The sequence below is a fragment of the Gracilinanus agilis genome, chromosome 3, assembly GCF_016433145.1.
Source record: "Gracilinanus agilis isolate LMUSP501 chromosome 3, AgileGrace, whole genome shotgun sequence".
Lineage (NCBI taxonomy): Eukaryota > Metazoa > Chordata > Mammalia > Didelphimorphia > Didelphidae > Gracilinanus > Gracilinanus agilis.
Genome location: NC_058132.1, coordinates 642,239,376 through 642,253,897, shown reverse-complemented (window position 1 = coordinate 642,253,897; position 14,522 = coordinate 642,239,376). Strand labels below are relative to the sequence as shown.

The 14,522-nt window shown below is 48.8% G+C and overlaps 1 protein-coding gene across 1 annotated transcript in view; it reads right to left on the bottom strand.

Moving 5' to 3' along the window:
* ATP13A5 (ATPase 13A5) overlaps positions 1 to 14,522 on the bottom strand; it is a 110,016-nt gene that overhangs the window by 54,209 nt on the left and 41,285 nt on the right. The window contains exons 11-13 of the mRNA XM_044669503.1: positions 6,620 to 6,790; positions 4,929 to 5,086; positions 3,236 to 3,424 (exon numbers count right to left, since the gene is read on the bottom strand). Of these exons, the coding sequence (XP_044525438.1) occupies positions 3,236 to 3,424; positions 4,929 to 5,086; positions 6,620 to 6,790 (518 nt within the window). The remainder of the gene's footprint in view (positions 1 to 3,235; positions 3,425 to 4,928; positions 5,087 to 6,619; positions 6,791 to 14,522) is intronic.

The following is a 14,522-nucleotide window of genomic DNA, read 5'->3' as shown; positions in this document are numbered from 1 at the left end:
AGGGGAGAGGAGAGGAGAGGAGTGGAGAGGAGAGGAGAGGAGAGGAGAGGAGAGGAGAGGAGAGGAGAGGAGAGGAGAGGAGAGGAGAGGAGAGGAAGAGTGGGTATGATACTGGAGGAAATCTACTAGAGAAGCTAAAAAGGGATGCGGTCAAGAGTGTCTGGAGTAGGGTAGGCCTTGGCAAAGACAAGAACCACCTCTTCACACATGGATGTGATAGAAGTGAGGTGGAGGGAATAAGAGGATGTCAGGGGGAGGTGAAGAGGAGAGAAGTGGGATCTTTTGCCAAATGGTCTCAGTTTTTCCAGTAAAGCATGATGTGAAGTATCTTCAGCCAAGAGTGTGGAAGGAGGATGTGCTTGAAGAAGGACAAGAGGCTTTAGAATGACCACTACAGCGAGTGAAAAGGAGATTTATTGAGAAGCAATAGAAGGACTGTCTTGCTACAGGGAGTCTCCAGATGAGATTAGATAATCTAAATCTGTGCCAGTGTTTTGGGATCTCTGTGGATGTATGCGTGTGAGTTTTGCGTTTTAAATATTTCTTTTGAAAGGGAGAAATAAATAGCTGTCCTCTATCTGATCTGCATTATACATTGAGTACTCCCTTTGGGGGAGACTCTAAATATGAGCCATATCAAAGATTAAATTAATTTTTTCCCTGAGCCCTATGGTCCATAAGAAACAATCTATGTGGGGAAAAGAGGCTGGCTCATCACTTTAGGGGCCAGGTTCTGTAAAAGGGAATTCTTTGTTCTCTTTGAGTTTACACTTGTGAAAGGTAATCCTTCATTCCCTTTGTCTATTTTGAGTTAACACTTTGGTTAACAATAACTTAAGTACCCCTACTTAGTACCTCATAGATTGTGAAGACAGGATTAACTCTGCTTTGTCTACTTTTGAATTAAATCAACAAAAGCTTGAACACCCTACTTAGCACTAGGTGGAAGAGCTCTCTACCCTTTCAACTCATCAGCCAGGAAGTGAGAATTCCCACAAACACTGCCCACTGGGTAGTGCTGGGGAATTTGGAAGCTGTGACTGATCCTTGTGAAAAGAGGAAGGGACAAGAAACCACTATAAAAGGCCCTGAATTTCTGAGGCTAGTGAGTGGACTCTAAGAAGCGAGATGACTCCAAGAAGGAAGTTGGCTTCAAGAAGGAAGAGGGCTTCAAGAGTCATCTTCAGCTCGAGTCATTGTCTTGACCTGCATCTGGGAGGGAACTTGGGCGAGTGAATAGCTGGATTTCCTTTCCTGTCTTCTGGAGAGAGTTTAATCCCAGCTGAAGGTCAACAAGTCCTGGCTGAGTCGAGCACCAGAGCAATATTTCTTTCCACCTCTTTTGTAAGTAAAAGCTATTAAAAATCATTTTAACTCAGAGCAATAATACTTTAAATTGGTGACTACTATATTATTTATAATTTTCATATGTTTAAGTCAAACCATTAAAATTTAATTCCTACAGTTGCCCCCAGGGCTGAACATAATACGTACTCACAGTCCAAAGCTGGGGGACAAATGCTCTAGACTTTCTGAGGGAAACTGGAGTCTGTGCTGTTACATAAGCATCAGAGGGGAGAATGAACTCGAATCCACGTCTGTCCTTGGCCTCCCAAGCCAGGGAGCTAGAAAGCTGGCCTTCTGCTCTGTCCATGCCCTAGCCACAATACCAGACTATCTGGGGAAGCCAGAGAAGGTCAGCCATTCATACCAGGCACCCAGGAAGTCAAATGCAAGAGGAGGCTGCCAGATTCCAGAGATCTTCATTTTGTGCTCCGCAGCTCTGAGCTCCAAATTGAGGGAGTTATTCATTAAAGCGGCAGAAAGCTTTGCACAGCATTTCCTCAGTGAATTCAGAAAGGGCACCAATCAGTGTGTCTAGGTTACAAATCCCTTGGATTCATCTCTTTCAGAGAGAGCTTCCAGGTCCATGCAGATGGAAATGTTTTCCTGATGAATGAGGCTTCTTCTAATATCCGTGTGTGAAAAGGAAAACAGAGACCATGGCCCAGCCAAGGCAAGCATAGGGTAGGTGGGAGTGTTCTGGGATGTGGAAACGAAGCTCCTGGTACAAGAGATTAGAAATACAAGGAAGCAGGAACTGTCTGAGCTCCCGAGGGGAGCAGAATGCAGATGGATGAGTGCAAGCATGATATATGGGTAGATATTCTATGTAGATGCTGGCATGGTGTGTGTACGTAGACATGTGGGTACATGTATACGTGTTGACTTGTGTTTATACATGTGTGTGGATATATGTCATGTGTGTGCAGGTATATGTGTATGTACGTGTTCCAAGCATTAGGACAAGCCCAGGCCTTGTGGAATAAAAATGAGCCAGAGAAAGTGTCTCTGAAGAAGAACAAAAATTGGACACTAGACGTTCCTATGATTTGTGACACATCCTGGGCCTCTGAGCTGGGGATGGTTGCCCAAATGCAAGAGGGCCGCAGAGGAAATCAGAGATTCCTGGAATTCTTTTCCCCAGAGACGTTTGTTGAATTGGAGACTTTTAAAGCTGAAAGAGACCCTTGGAGACCACGTCCTCCACCTCTTTCCTTTTACACAGGAGGAAACTGAGAAGCCTGAAGTGACTCACCCAATATCACCCAAGGAGAGAGGGGACAACTCAGAGCCAGGGCCCCGGCCCGGAGATCTTGGTCTTGTGCCAGTCTGCCTTTGCATAAGAGTCTCTGGCCCTGTGGCTCTCTGGCTCTATCTCTTTATGTCTCTGTCTTTCCATATCTCTGTCTTTGTCTCTCTGTCTTTCTGTTTCTCTCTGTCTCTGCTCCTGCTCTCTCTGTCTTTCTTTATCTCTGTCTTTGCTCTCTCCATGTCTCTGCTCTGTCTCTGTCTCTGTCTCTCCGTCTCCCCCTTCCTCTCTCTGTGGGCTCTGGTGGGAATCGCAGTCCCCAAATGTCCTTGTGCCCTGAGGGACTGCTAGGCACAGGCCAGGGGCTTAGGGAGGCAGGATCCGTTTTGGCTCCTGGGCTTTCGGAGTCGCCCGTCAGCCCCAGTGATTCCCACAGACTCCGACCCTCCAGGTGGAGGGACCAGACATGGGACACGGAGGCAGAGCCCTGCAGGCGTCTCCTTCAGATTCTCCCAGCAGCCTCGCTCGTCTCTACAGTGAGCGTGTGTGGAGGGGGAGGTCAGTGTAGATGGTCTGCCCAGCCCCTTCCCACAGTACACCAGGCCGTGCCCCCTGCCCACGTCCCTCAAGCCGGGGCCTTACTTTGTCAAAACAAACGAGGTTGATCTGGCCGCACATGTTGATCCTCTGAGGGGAGATGCAAAAAATGTTCTTCTTCTTCAGCCTCTTCTGAGCGTAAAAGATCCCGGTGGTCAAGGCTGCCGGGAGCACGGGAGGAACCGAGACCGTGAGAAGGAGCAGCGACATCGTCACGGTGTCTCTCGCAGAAGTCTGAAGGGGAACGTGACACGTGAGCCCAGGAAAGCAGTGGGCCCGGCACCCAGAACCGGACATGGAGCCTGGCGAAGGCTCAGCAGGTTCTATGAGGCTGGAGCACTCTGGGGAGCCAGCCTTGAAGGCAGGAGACATTCTCCCACAAGACGTGAAAGGCGGGAATGGGCAGGGAGCTGGGCGTCCAGCCCAAGCAGGAGGGCCATGGCGGGCAGGGCTCGTGCCCACCAGATGCTGCCGTGTGAGGGTTCAAGCAGCCTCCACAAAGCAGGTCACTGAGCCAGGCAGGAGGCTGAGCATTTTCAGGCAACTATGACTTCCTCTCTCTCCTTCCCCACGTCAGGCAGCCTGGCGATGCCAAGCTCTCCTCGCCTAAAGGGCCTTCCAGAGCTCACGGCGCCTCAGCTCCAGTGATGGCAGGCGCATCGGAAGCATCTGGCTCAGCCCCTTCATTTTAAACATGAGAACACTAAAGCCTGCCCGGCTCGCACACGGCTCAGGATCAGGGGCCAGATTTGAACTCGAGCCCTCTTCCTTCACGGCCCGTGCCACGGTTCCCCATTGCTTCCTGAGAGGGAATCCTGGATTTAGAAGGGGCCTCTGCATCCCCTCAGACCATTCTTTACCTGGACAAGAATCCCCCTCGTCAGCCTTCACTTGAACACTCCTGACGAGGGGGATCCCCCAAGTCCCAAGGCACCCCAATCCACTCTGGAACAGCTACTGGTTTTCCAGGAAGGAAGCTGAATTCTGCCTCTTTGTGCCTCATCCATCCATTGCTCCTAGTTGTGTCCTACGTGGACGTGCAAGATGGCGCTCCTCCTCCCTCTTGCTTGAGGCAGCCAGACAAAAACTTGAATATAGAGATCTCCATCCTTATCCTTCCCTCAGCCCCAGGCTTAACTCCTCAGGCCAAACCTCCTCCATTGATCCCAACGAGTGGGTAAAGCTCCACAGAGACGTCAAGACCCCCTTTGAGACCCTGAAGGCCAGAGGAGAGCAGAGCTCACGATTGTCCCTACCTGTGGGCTTTCCTCAGTTTACCTAAATGAGTGAATGAGGAATGAGAGAACAATCATGGATGTAGCCCTTACTACATAGACATCCACTGTGCCGACTTCCGAGGAATGCGAATTAAAGCCAACAATAACTGAGACACCCTCCGACCGGCATCCTTGAGGTCAGGAAAGACATTCCCAAAGAAACCTTCGATGCGAGATTTCCAGGGAATCCTAAACCCCAGCGAGAATGGGGAGGGGGCAGAATTTATTCCCAATTCAGGCCCTTGAGAGAGATGTGCTGGGCTGCTGGGAGCCTCTACCGAATGCTGCAAAATGGGTAGATCCTGATCAAGGGAGTCTATTTATGCCAAGTGCATTGCTTTGGGCTGGCTGCAGAGGAGGGGCATGTAAGAATGCTGGCTGCGCATTGGGGCCAACCCGAGGAGAGCGGCCTTGTGGGTACAAGATGTTCCCCCACTGGGCCATGCCTCCCCCATACTCACCCCATGGTACATGTATACACCGAAGGCATAGAAGAAGCCTACGACACCCAGGAAAGCAAGGAAGATGATAAACTTGAAGGCGTCACTGTAGAGTTTGAAATTGAGGGGCCGCGGGTAGAGGATGGACCTCACCAAGTCGCCTTTGGCAGTGTTGAAACCTAGCGAAGACAGTTACACGTTGCAAAGGTTAGGCTTCCTCGGATGACTTCTACCCAGCTGCCAAAGTTGGGACTGCCGTGGGTGGCGTGAGGCCCCTTGGCAGAGGGCTGTGGGATTAAACAAGCATTTACTCAGCTTCCACCAGGTGCCAAGCTCCATGCTGGGCACCACAGATATGAGGGCAAAGATGAAAACCAGCCCCAGCACTCAGGGAGCTCACTGGCTGCTGCAGGGGATCGTGTCTCAGAGAAATCAGTGAGCCTGAACAGTTCAGTTCTGGTGAAAGGGGTGGCATCGAAGCCAGAGAGGAGCCTGGCACTCCTGCAGTGGCACCAGTCGTGACCTGAGAAGGCTGTGAGTCAACCAGGGAGCAAGAAACCCAAAGAGAAAGCTCGAAGCTCCTTCATCCATCCCAGGACTACACAGATGGCCAGAAGCCATTGAGGGTGGGAGGTGGAGACCCACCAGGAAAGTGAGCAAGTACTCCAGGAAATAGGCAAGAAGCCCATGAGAGAGGTGGACACCCCCCTCCCCAGGCTGGACAGCCATGTCTCTCTTAATGCAGCGCTAGAGCATTGACTGCCTCCTCACTCTGCTGACTTAGATTGAGGTCACAGCCAATAAAGGTCCTAGACATACACACATAGATATGTAGCATTCTCTCTCTCTCTCTCTCTCTCTCTTTCTCTCTCTCTCTCTCTCTGTCTCTCTCTCTCATTCTCTTTCTCTCTGTCTCTGTCTCTCTCTCATTCTCTTTCTCTCTCTCTCTCTGTCTCTCTCTCTCATTCTCTTTCTCTCTCTCTCTCTCTCTTTCATTCTCTTTCTCTCTTTCTGTCTCTATCTCTCTCTCTCATACTCTCTCTCTTTCTCTCTGTTTCTCTTTCTCTCTGTCTCTGTCTTTGTCTCTCTTTCTCTCTCTCATTCTCTTTCTCTCTTTCTCTCTCTCTCATACTCTCTCTCTCTCTGTCTCTGTCTCTCTTTGTCTCTGTCTTTGTCTCTCTCTCTCTCTGTCTCTGTCTCTCTCTCTCTCTCTCTGTCTCTGTCTCTGTCTCTCTCTTTCCTTCTTTTCTTCTTTCTTTCTTCCTTCCTTCCTCCCCAAGGTTCTTTGTGACTCTGTAAACAGCCGCCTGCCCAGTGTCCCGAGAGAGCAGGGAAGGGCAGAGAGGGAGCAGAGTGGCTTTGCTTGTCCCTCCTTTCTGGCCCGTTCTGATGGCGGTCAGTCTCTCAGTGGGATGGAACCATGATCTGGCTGCGCCATGTTGGCTGTCTCTGGCTCCCGGCTGCCTTAGAGGCCAGTTCATGAGACCTCTGCCTGAGCCAGGACCTTTGATGGTGCCTGAATTTAAGACGGTGACAAAGGAGAGGGGGAGGGAGGACACAGCCCCTCAGGCCCCTCTCCTGGATCACTCGCACTCAGGGCTTACAGGTAGCCATCCATCCTGCCCGAATGAAGCCACGGCTGCCACAGAGGAAGGGGAATGGGTCGAGTGATTGCTGAGCCTGCGGGATCCCCACCGAGGCCGCTCACTCACCTGTCTGCAGCACCACGGCCCTGACCGGACCCGGGCCCGTCGGCTTGGTCTGAATGACCTCAGTCCCGCAGAAGAGGACGTGTCGCCGGTAATCCTCCAGGCTGTGAGTCTTCCATGGCATGGAACTCTCCACCTGGGGTAAGGGGGTCTTCGTAACTGGAATACTTTCCCCTAAAGAAGACGGTACTCCGTTAGCTCCTCTCTAGGCCCGTGTCCAGACCTCAAAGATCTTCCCAAGTAACGGGAGATGCATCCGTATGGCTGGCCCAAGTGTCAGGTAAAGCCCCTTGGAGACACTGGGCAGTATTCAGGCCCTGCCGCCCTTCAGCATCCCCGAGGAGGTGCCCAGTCTGCTCCTATTCTCAGCTGATTTTCCATTTTCAAACACATCACCTGGGGATAGCTGGGTGGCTCAGTGGATTGAGAGCCAGACCCAGAGAGGGGAGGTTCGGGGTTCAAATCTGGCCTCAGACACTTCCCAGCTGTGTAAGCAAGTCATTTACACCGTCATTGCCTAGTCCTGAGTTCCTTTCTGCCTCGGAGCCAATGCACAATATAGACTCAAAGACAGAAGATAAGCATTAAAAAAAAAAAAAAAAAGAAAAGAAACATATTGCCTGTTGATCAATGGAACTATATTCCATAAATGACCATTCAATCTCCCACCTCCATGCCTTTGCCCAGACCTACCTCTCCCCCACTGCAGAATATTCTACCTTTACTGTCTACCCCTTAGAATCTCTCACTTGCTTCCAAGGCCAGCTTGGGCATCACCTCCTACACAAGTTCTTGGTGTCTCTCCCTCCCCAGGAGCTCCCTTCCTCTCTCTTAAGAAAATCTTTGTGGTACTTTGTGAATGTATGTACGGAATTTTCCGAGATTCTCTCCCCACTCGCATCCCCGAAGGAACGGAACCTTCTGGAGGATCTGGAGTTTCTGCTTTTTTCTCGCTCAGCATCCCCAACCTCGAAAACAGCGGCTAGCGCCCGGACAACTCGTCCAATTGAATGGAACATTTTCTTCCCCAATAAAATGAGGGAATGGGCCCAGATGACCTTCAAAGTTCTTTTCCACCTTGACATCTACAGCCTGTTCCTGGGATGCCCATTTTACAGGAAAGGAAACTGAGTCTGCGAAGAATGAAGTGACTTTCCTAGGGTCACTCAGGGCCTGACTTTGACCTCATCCCTCTCCTCGCTGGAGGCTCTTTCCCAAGGACCTCGGGGTGAGCAGGCTGCGGGCAGGAGCCTGCCCTGTTGCCTATAGACAGCGCAGGCCACGTGGCTCGGCACCAGGGAGGCGCACCATGGCGCCGACGGTGTCTCTGCTCTCTTTATGCCTGGGCTCAGATTGCGCTGACAGGCCAGATGGTCGCCTCTCCTCCTCTGGTGCTTGGGGCCGACTCCTGCGGGCGAAGGTCATTCTTGAGCGTCTGGCGGGAAGCCCGGCATCTATCTTGGAAATAACTAACAGGCCTGGCCCTTCCCCGCCGCATCTAGCCTCACCGAGGACACGAGGGACGGCCTTCCTAGCTTCAAGCCGCTGGCCAGCCGAGACTCTAACCCAGGCCCATCACAAAAATGTGGGGAGGGAAATCGGAGCCTGGCCAGGGAGCCCCGTCCTCAGGAGCCCAGTCAGGGTGTTCTGCTGGCAATCCCTGAGGACTCTCTGGAGGATCCTCCGCCGCTGGGGAATGGGCTCCATGCAGGTAACTGCGTGATGAAGAGGAGGGAGCTTTGGGCTGGCCAGAAGTGGGGGTGTCGCCCTTGGCCTCATGGCTCTTTCTCCCTGGCTGGGTTCCAATAAGAGAGACATGAGTAAGCCTCTGGATGGAGAGATGCCTCCAGGCAGAAGTGAAGCCGCCTAGATACAGTGCTGGTAACTGAAGACAAGAAGAACTGAATTCAAATCCTGCCTCAGACACTTACTGGCAAGGTGCATAATCTCTTCTAGCCTCAGTTATCTCATCCGCAAAATGGGCATCATAATAACACCTACTTCCTTGGGTCAAAATGACATACATAAAGTCCTTCTCTAAGCCAGTATGACTACATGAATCCTAGCTGTGCCCCTACTAAATCCCAAGTGATGTGACCAGCCCCGGCCAACAGAAGCAGAAATGGAGACTTACCTCCCCATTGGCCATTCTACATTTGTAAGTGAACCGGGTGGAACAAATACTATCCAGAGACTTCGTACAGTCTGAGCCCCTTCTCCCCCAGGACTGAAGTGGCATAGAAGAAGGCGTGGCCTCATGGGCATGGGGTGAGAAGTGGGTACATCTATATTTGCTACCTATTTACAGAAAAGATTCCTTTACAGTGATTCCCAAAGTGAGCGCTACCACCCCCTGGTGGGTGCTGCAGCGATCCAGGGGGGCGGTGATGGCCACAGGTGCATTGATCTTTCTTATTAATTGCTATTAAAATTTTAAGAAATAATTCCCAGGGGGCTAAGTCATATTTTTTTCTGGAAAGGGGGCGGGAGGCCAAGAAAGTTTGGGAATCACTGGTTTAAAAATTGGGACCCATAAAGGTAAAGGTGTTTGTTTGCTCATGGCCCCACAGCTGGTAAGGATGCCAGGAAGGCAGCTAAGGCTTTCTGACTGCGCGCTCTGGTAGCTCTATTACATGATTCCCCACTTCAGTGAGGAAGACTACGTGGCCTCTTCCAAGGGACCATTCTCTGAGCTCTCGTATAGACCAAGCTCCTTGATGACCATGTCAGATCTAAAGCTCTGCCAGGTCTGATCACGCTGGGACCTCCTCAGGGGCTGGACTGCACGTCTACCAGACAAGGAAGAGCTGTCCCAAATAAGCCTCATTACCAGACTGTTGGCCACCAGTTAACCTTTTCAGGCCCCGAAATGTCCAATGATATCTCCCAAGTGGTAATCAGGCTGAGGTTGGCATCTGCTGTGCCCATCACTCACAAAGTGTTCATCAGGGCCCCTCTAGATTCCAGATTCAGGGCTAAGTGCTGGAGGAGCCCCCAGCCTGACAAGATCATTGCTTCCTGAAGCATTGAAAGATGTGCTCTAGATGTTCCCTCCCAACACTTCCTGCTAGAGGCGATTTGGGCAACAATGGCTCTGAGGTGTATTTTCCCAATGAAGTGTTTCGGTGAGAGCCTGGACCCCTCATCATTCCCAGCCATAGCCAAAGAAGAGATGTTGACCTGACACTGTGCCTGAATGGTCACCCAAGCCATTACCAAGATCCATTTCCTACTTCCTGGAAACCCTCTGGAGAATTCATGGAAGTGGAGGGAAGCCCCACACCCATGACCAGTCATGGCAGGAGAAGAGAGAGGACAGGAAGAGAGGAAGAAATTGGTCAATCTCGTCTTTTTCATGTCTCTCTCTCCAGTTCTTTCCACTTTCCATCACAGAAGTCATTCTTCGTGGGCTGTCTCCTCAGGCAGAAGCTGTTGCGAGATGGGGAAATGGCCATCAGCTATTGGCCTTTGAGCCTCTCAGTGATGGGGGAAGTTGTCCCTGGATCTGAAGCTTCGCTGGGTACTATGGCAACCTTCTCAGTGAAGGATATGATATCGATGCAAATCTTCCTCATTATCATTACAAGGTCATTAGACTTCTACACATTTCTGGAATAGTTTGTAATTATACTGAGCATTTTTCTGTTTACTGCTTTTCCTTCTCAGTTTTAAATTAAGCAGATCCATTTTTAATGGAAAATCTGCTTGGGATGAAGCGTTTTGGACTAGATAATGAATATCCTTTTCATTTTGGGTGCTGTTGCAAAGTCTTTGAACAGCATTTTTGCTATCTTTAGACCATTTGTAAACAGAAAAAAGCAACAGTTTGTAAGCAGAATAAAAAGACAAAAGTACTTCCATGTCAATGGCTTGTCTCATATAAAATATGCAATGTTGGAACACTACTTCTCTAGAGGAATGTTAGGGGAAATGGTTTTCAGACAGTGAGTGCTTCAGGAGCCCCACACGTTCCAGGGTCTTCCTAGGGCAACAATGGAGGGCAGAGAACCCCTCCTCAGGAGGACCAATCTCCATGCAGTATCCTGAAGGATTTCCTGGCACTTTGGTACCATGCAGAATGACTTGCCAGAGGCAGCTAGATAATCTCCACCCTTTAGGAGGCATTACAAGGATTTGGTGGGCTGGCAGAAAACTGGGAAATTCAAGTTCTGTTTTGCAGATGCCAAGGCATAACCTGTTGTTTCAAAGAGGGTCATGCTGCCCGCCTGTCAGAAAAGAAACATTTGGAAAAGAGAATTTTCACTTTAAAGGTGAGAAATTATTGATATTCCTGACTATGATGATGAAGATGGCCATAATCTAGCTTTTCACTACAGGTGTCTTACCTCAAGGACCTCATGGAAGTCTCTAAGGTAATACTAGGGGACCCCTGCCCCTGGCTTGTCTGGCTGAGGTGAAAAAGTTCCTAGCCCACTCACAGCGTGTTTGCTATCTGAGGACCAGCCCAGCGATGTTGAGAGGATGACAGAAACAGAGCAGTCTCTGCTATCAGGTACTAAATTGTTCTGGTCATCCTAAGCCATGAGGCTCTTTCCCAAAGTGAGATGGACTTTCATAGAATTACCAAATCTCCGCCCCAGAAGGGACCTCAGAGAGTGCCAAGTCTAGACTGGATCTGAACTGGGATCCCCTTGACAACACACTCAGCAAGAGACTTCCATAGGCATTATTATTTTCTCCATTTTACAACTGAGGTAACTGAAGCAAATAGAGTATTATATGGCTAGAAATTGTTCAAGGCAATATTTGAACTTGTTCTTCTTGACTACATGCCCAGTGTTCTAACCACTGTACCTCCAGTTTCCTCCAGAGGAGTAATTTCTCAGAGATACAAGAAAAAGAATTTGAGAGAATCAGAGCTATGGTGTAGCTAAGGAACTTCTAGACTTTAGGAAAATGGAAGAAGGTGTGAGCCAGAAGCTGAGGAGGGGAGAATTTCCAGCAGGAATTTGGAGAATGGGAAATCAAGGGTCTTCATGGTTGGAAGGGAGCTCTGTAGTCAGTCTGTCCAAACTCCCTTTATGCAGAAATCCCTTTGATAGTGACTTATGGAGGAACCTAGGACAAATTAGGCCCACCGAGGAAAGCAGCCATAAAAGACATGCTTCTAAATTTGCCTGGGATTTCACAGCAAGATAAGATCTCAAAATAGCAGCTCAAATGTATTTTCTTGCTAAAGACACCTCCTGAAAGCTTCCTTCATAATAATCCTTGAGTTGTTCATTATTTTGATGACCAATGAAACTTCTGTAATATCATGACCAAATGACCCAGACTCTCTTTTTCCCTGGTTTCTGTAAACTACCAAATTATTGTCAATATTCCTCAATTGCTTGGGTTTGTAGATAGCCTCAGAAATATTTTGGGTAAAGTCTTTTCATAAGCAATATTCTGTGGGAGAGTTATATCTCTTACATGATGTAATGCTTAACATGCACATTCTATAAAAATCTTGCTCTTTGTCATAATAAATGGAAGACCCGGCTACAATCTTTGTGCTATGTGTTTTACTCACTCGACTTTATCTCTCCCAGTCATTCTGGTGCTTGCTTTTTATCATTTTATCTATCTTTTTCTTTTTTTCACTATCTTTCCCTGGCTTTCCTGTTGAGCTGATTCTCTCTCTCTCTCTCTCTCTCTCTCTCTCTCTCTCTCTCTCTCTCTCTCTCTCTCTCTCTCTCTTTCTCTCCCTCTCCCTCTCCCTCTCCCTCTCCCTCTCCCTCTCCCTCTCCCTCTCCCTCTCCCTCTCCCTCTCCCCCCCCAGTGCTGTAATGGTGGAATTAACCCCAGACCTAGCCCTCACATCCAGTCAGTCATCACCTATCACCTATCAGTGACTGGAACAAAGGATGCTCGTTATTCCAGCAGGTATTTATCAAATACCCACTGTGGCCCTCTAAGATCTTTTACTAACAATATAAATGTGTTCACTGTGGACCCTTAGTTATCTGTCCATTAGAATGGAGCTCCTCGAAAGAAGAGACCAAGCTGTTGCCTTTCTTTATAATGAGCACAACACTTGGCACATGGTAAAAGCTTAACAAATGTCTGTTGGCTGACTGGCTGCTGGCTGCCCTTGGCACCAGGGATACAAAACAAACAGAACATGGTTCCTGACCTCAAGGAGCTGACATTCCACCAAGAGGAAAAAACAGGTTCCTGGGGTGGGAGGTGAATATAAAATAGACACAAATTAAATTATTGGGTGGTGGGGGACTGAAAGGGAGAGGAGACCTATTCCAGGTAACTGGACATTGTCCATCGGCAGCTTGACTTCCACAGATCACCCTTCCTCCCCCCTGAAGTCCCATCATCCCATGGACTGACTCAGCCCCCACTACAGTATCCTCAGGCACTTCTCCCATTTGATGGGTGAGCTGGAGGGCAGAACAATAAACTCTTCCCAAGGCCATCCTATAGAGAGGGCTCACATCTCTCCAGGGAATTCTTCATTGTCCATCAGCTTCTCTGCTTGGTTTCAATTCCATACCAGTGACGGGCAAATAGGGCCAGATCTGGCCCTAGTTTGCCCATCACTGCCTTAAGCAATTCCTTAATCACTCGCCCCCACACCCAGATGTAGTGATTAGGGAATTGCTTAAGGCAGTGATGGGCAAACGAGGGCCTGGATCTGGCCTGTGGGGAATAGTTTGCCTATCACTGCCATAGATCATCATCTCCAGGTAGGGTACCCACTGCTGCCTCCCCTGGCTTCTTTTCATATGGAATCTTCCCAGGTTAGATGAAAAGTTTTTTGAAGTCAGGGACAGTCTTTCTTTTTCTAATTTCCATCTCCTGCACTTGACACAAAACTCGGCATAAAGCAGGTGCTTAATAAATGGTGGGTTTTTAATTTAAATGATTTCAATTCCTTTTTCAGACATATAATTATTCTAAAAAGCATTCTCTCAAGCTAAATTCTACCTCCCTGTTGTTACAAGATCACTATCTCAAGGCTTCTATTTTTCCCTCTTTAGTCATAAGTGGGCTTTCTTTCCTCTCCTCTCCTCCACAGGTCACCCAACCATCCAGTGATACTGCCCTTGTAGAGAGGGAATCATATGAGATTATTACTGTATATTACATATACATCAGAGCTATTCCCATGCCCATCCTGGAAGCTGTGGCATCTGGGAAGGAGGAACCTACAAGAGCCTGCATCCTGCTGCCAGAGCCAGGGAGGATCTGGGCATGAGACTGTGCTGGGACACAAAACCAGAGGGAAGGAGATAGACTGCGAAGACTAACATGCAGAAAAGTTGTCAACCTCCATTGGGAAAGAAAGTTTCCTCCTCTGGGTATTCCTATTCCATGAAATAGAATACCAAATATCTATTATCCAGGGGCAAGTAGGTGGCCCAGTGGATAAAGCACTGGGTCAGGAAGATCTGAGTTCAAGCCTGGGCTCAGAAACTTACTAGTGGTGTGTCCCTGGACAAGTCACTTAATACCTATTTGCTTCAATTCCTCATCTGTAAAATGGAGATACCTTGGAGAAGGAAATGGCAAGCCAGTCCAGAATCTTTGCCAAGAAAATCCCATGGCCATAGTCTATGAGATCAAAGCTGAATGATTGAACAACAAAATCTATTATCCATATTGGATTTATAATCCCACACAGTCTACTCATTTATTCAACATGTTACTATCTTATATAATAGAAACATCCAGGATCTTATCAGTGTGAGAATATCCTGCAATAGTGCAACACACAGGGCACAAATTATGGATTTCACCCTTTGCCACATATCCCCAAGAGGGCAGTGAGGAATAAGCTTTCATATAGCACCTACTATGTGCCAAGCATTGTGCTGAACACTTTTATAAATGTTATCTCAAAAATTCTCCCTCTCTCTCCCTCTCCCTCCCTCCCTCCCTCTCTCTC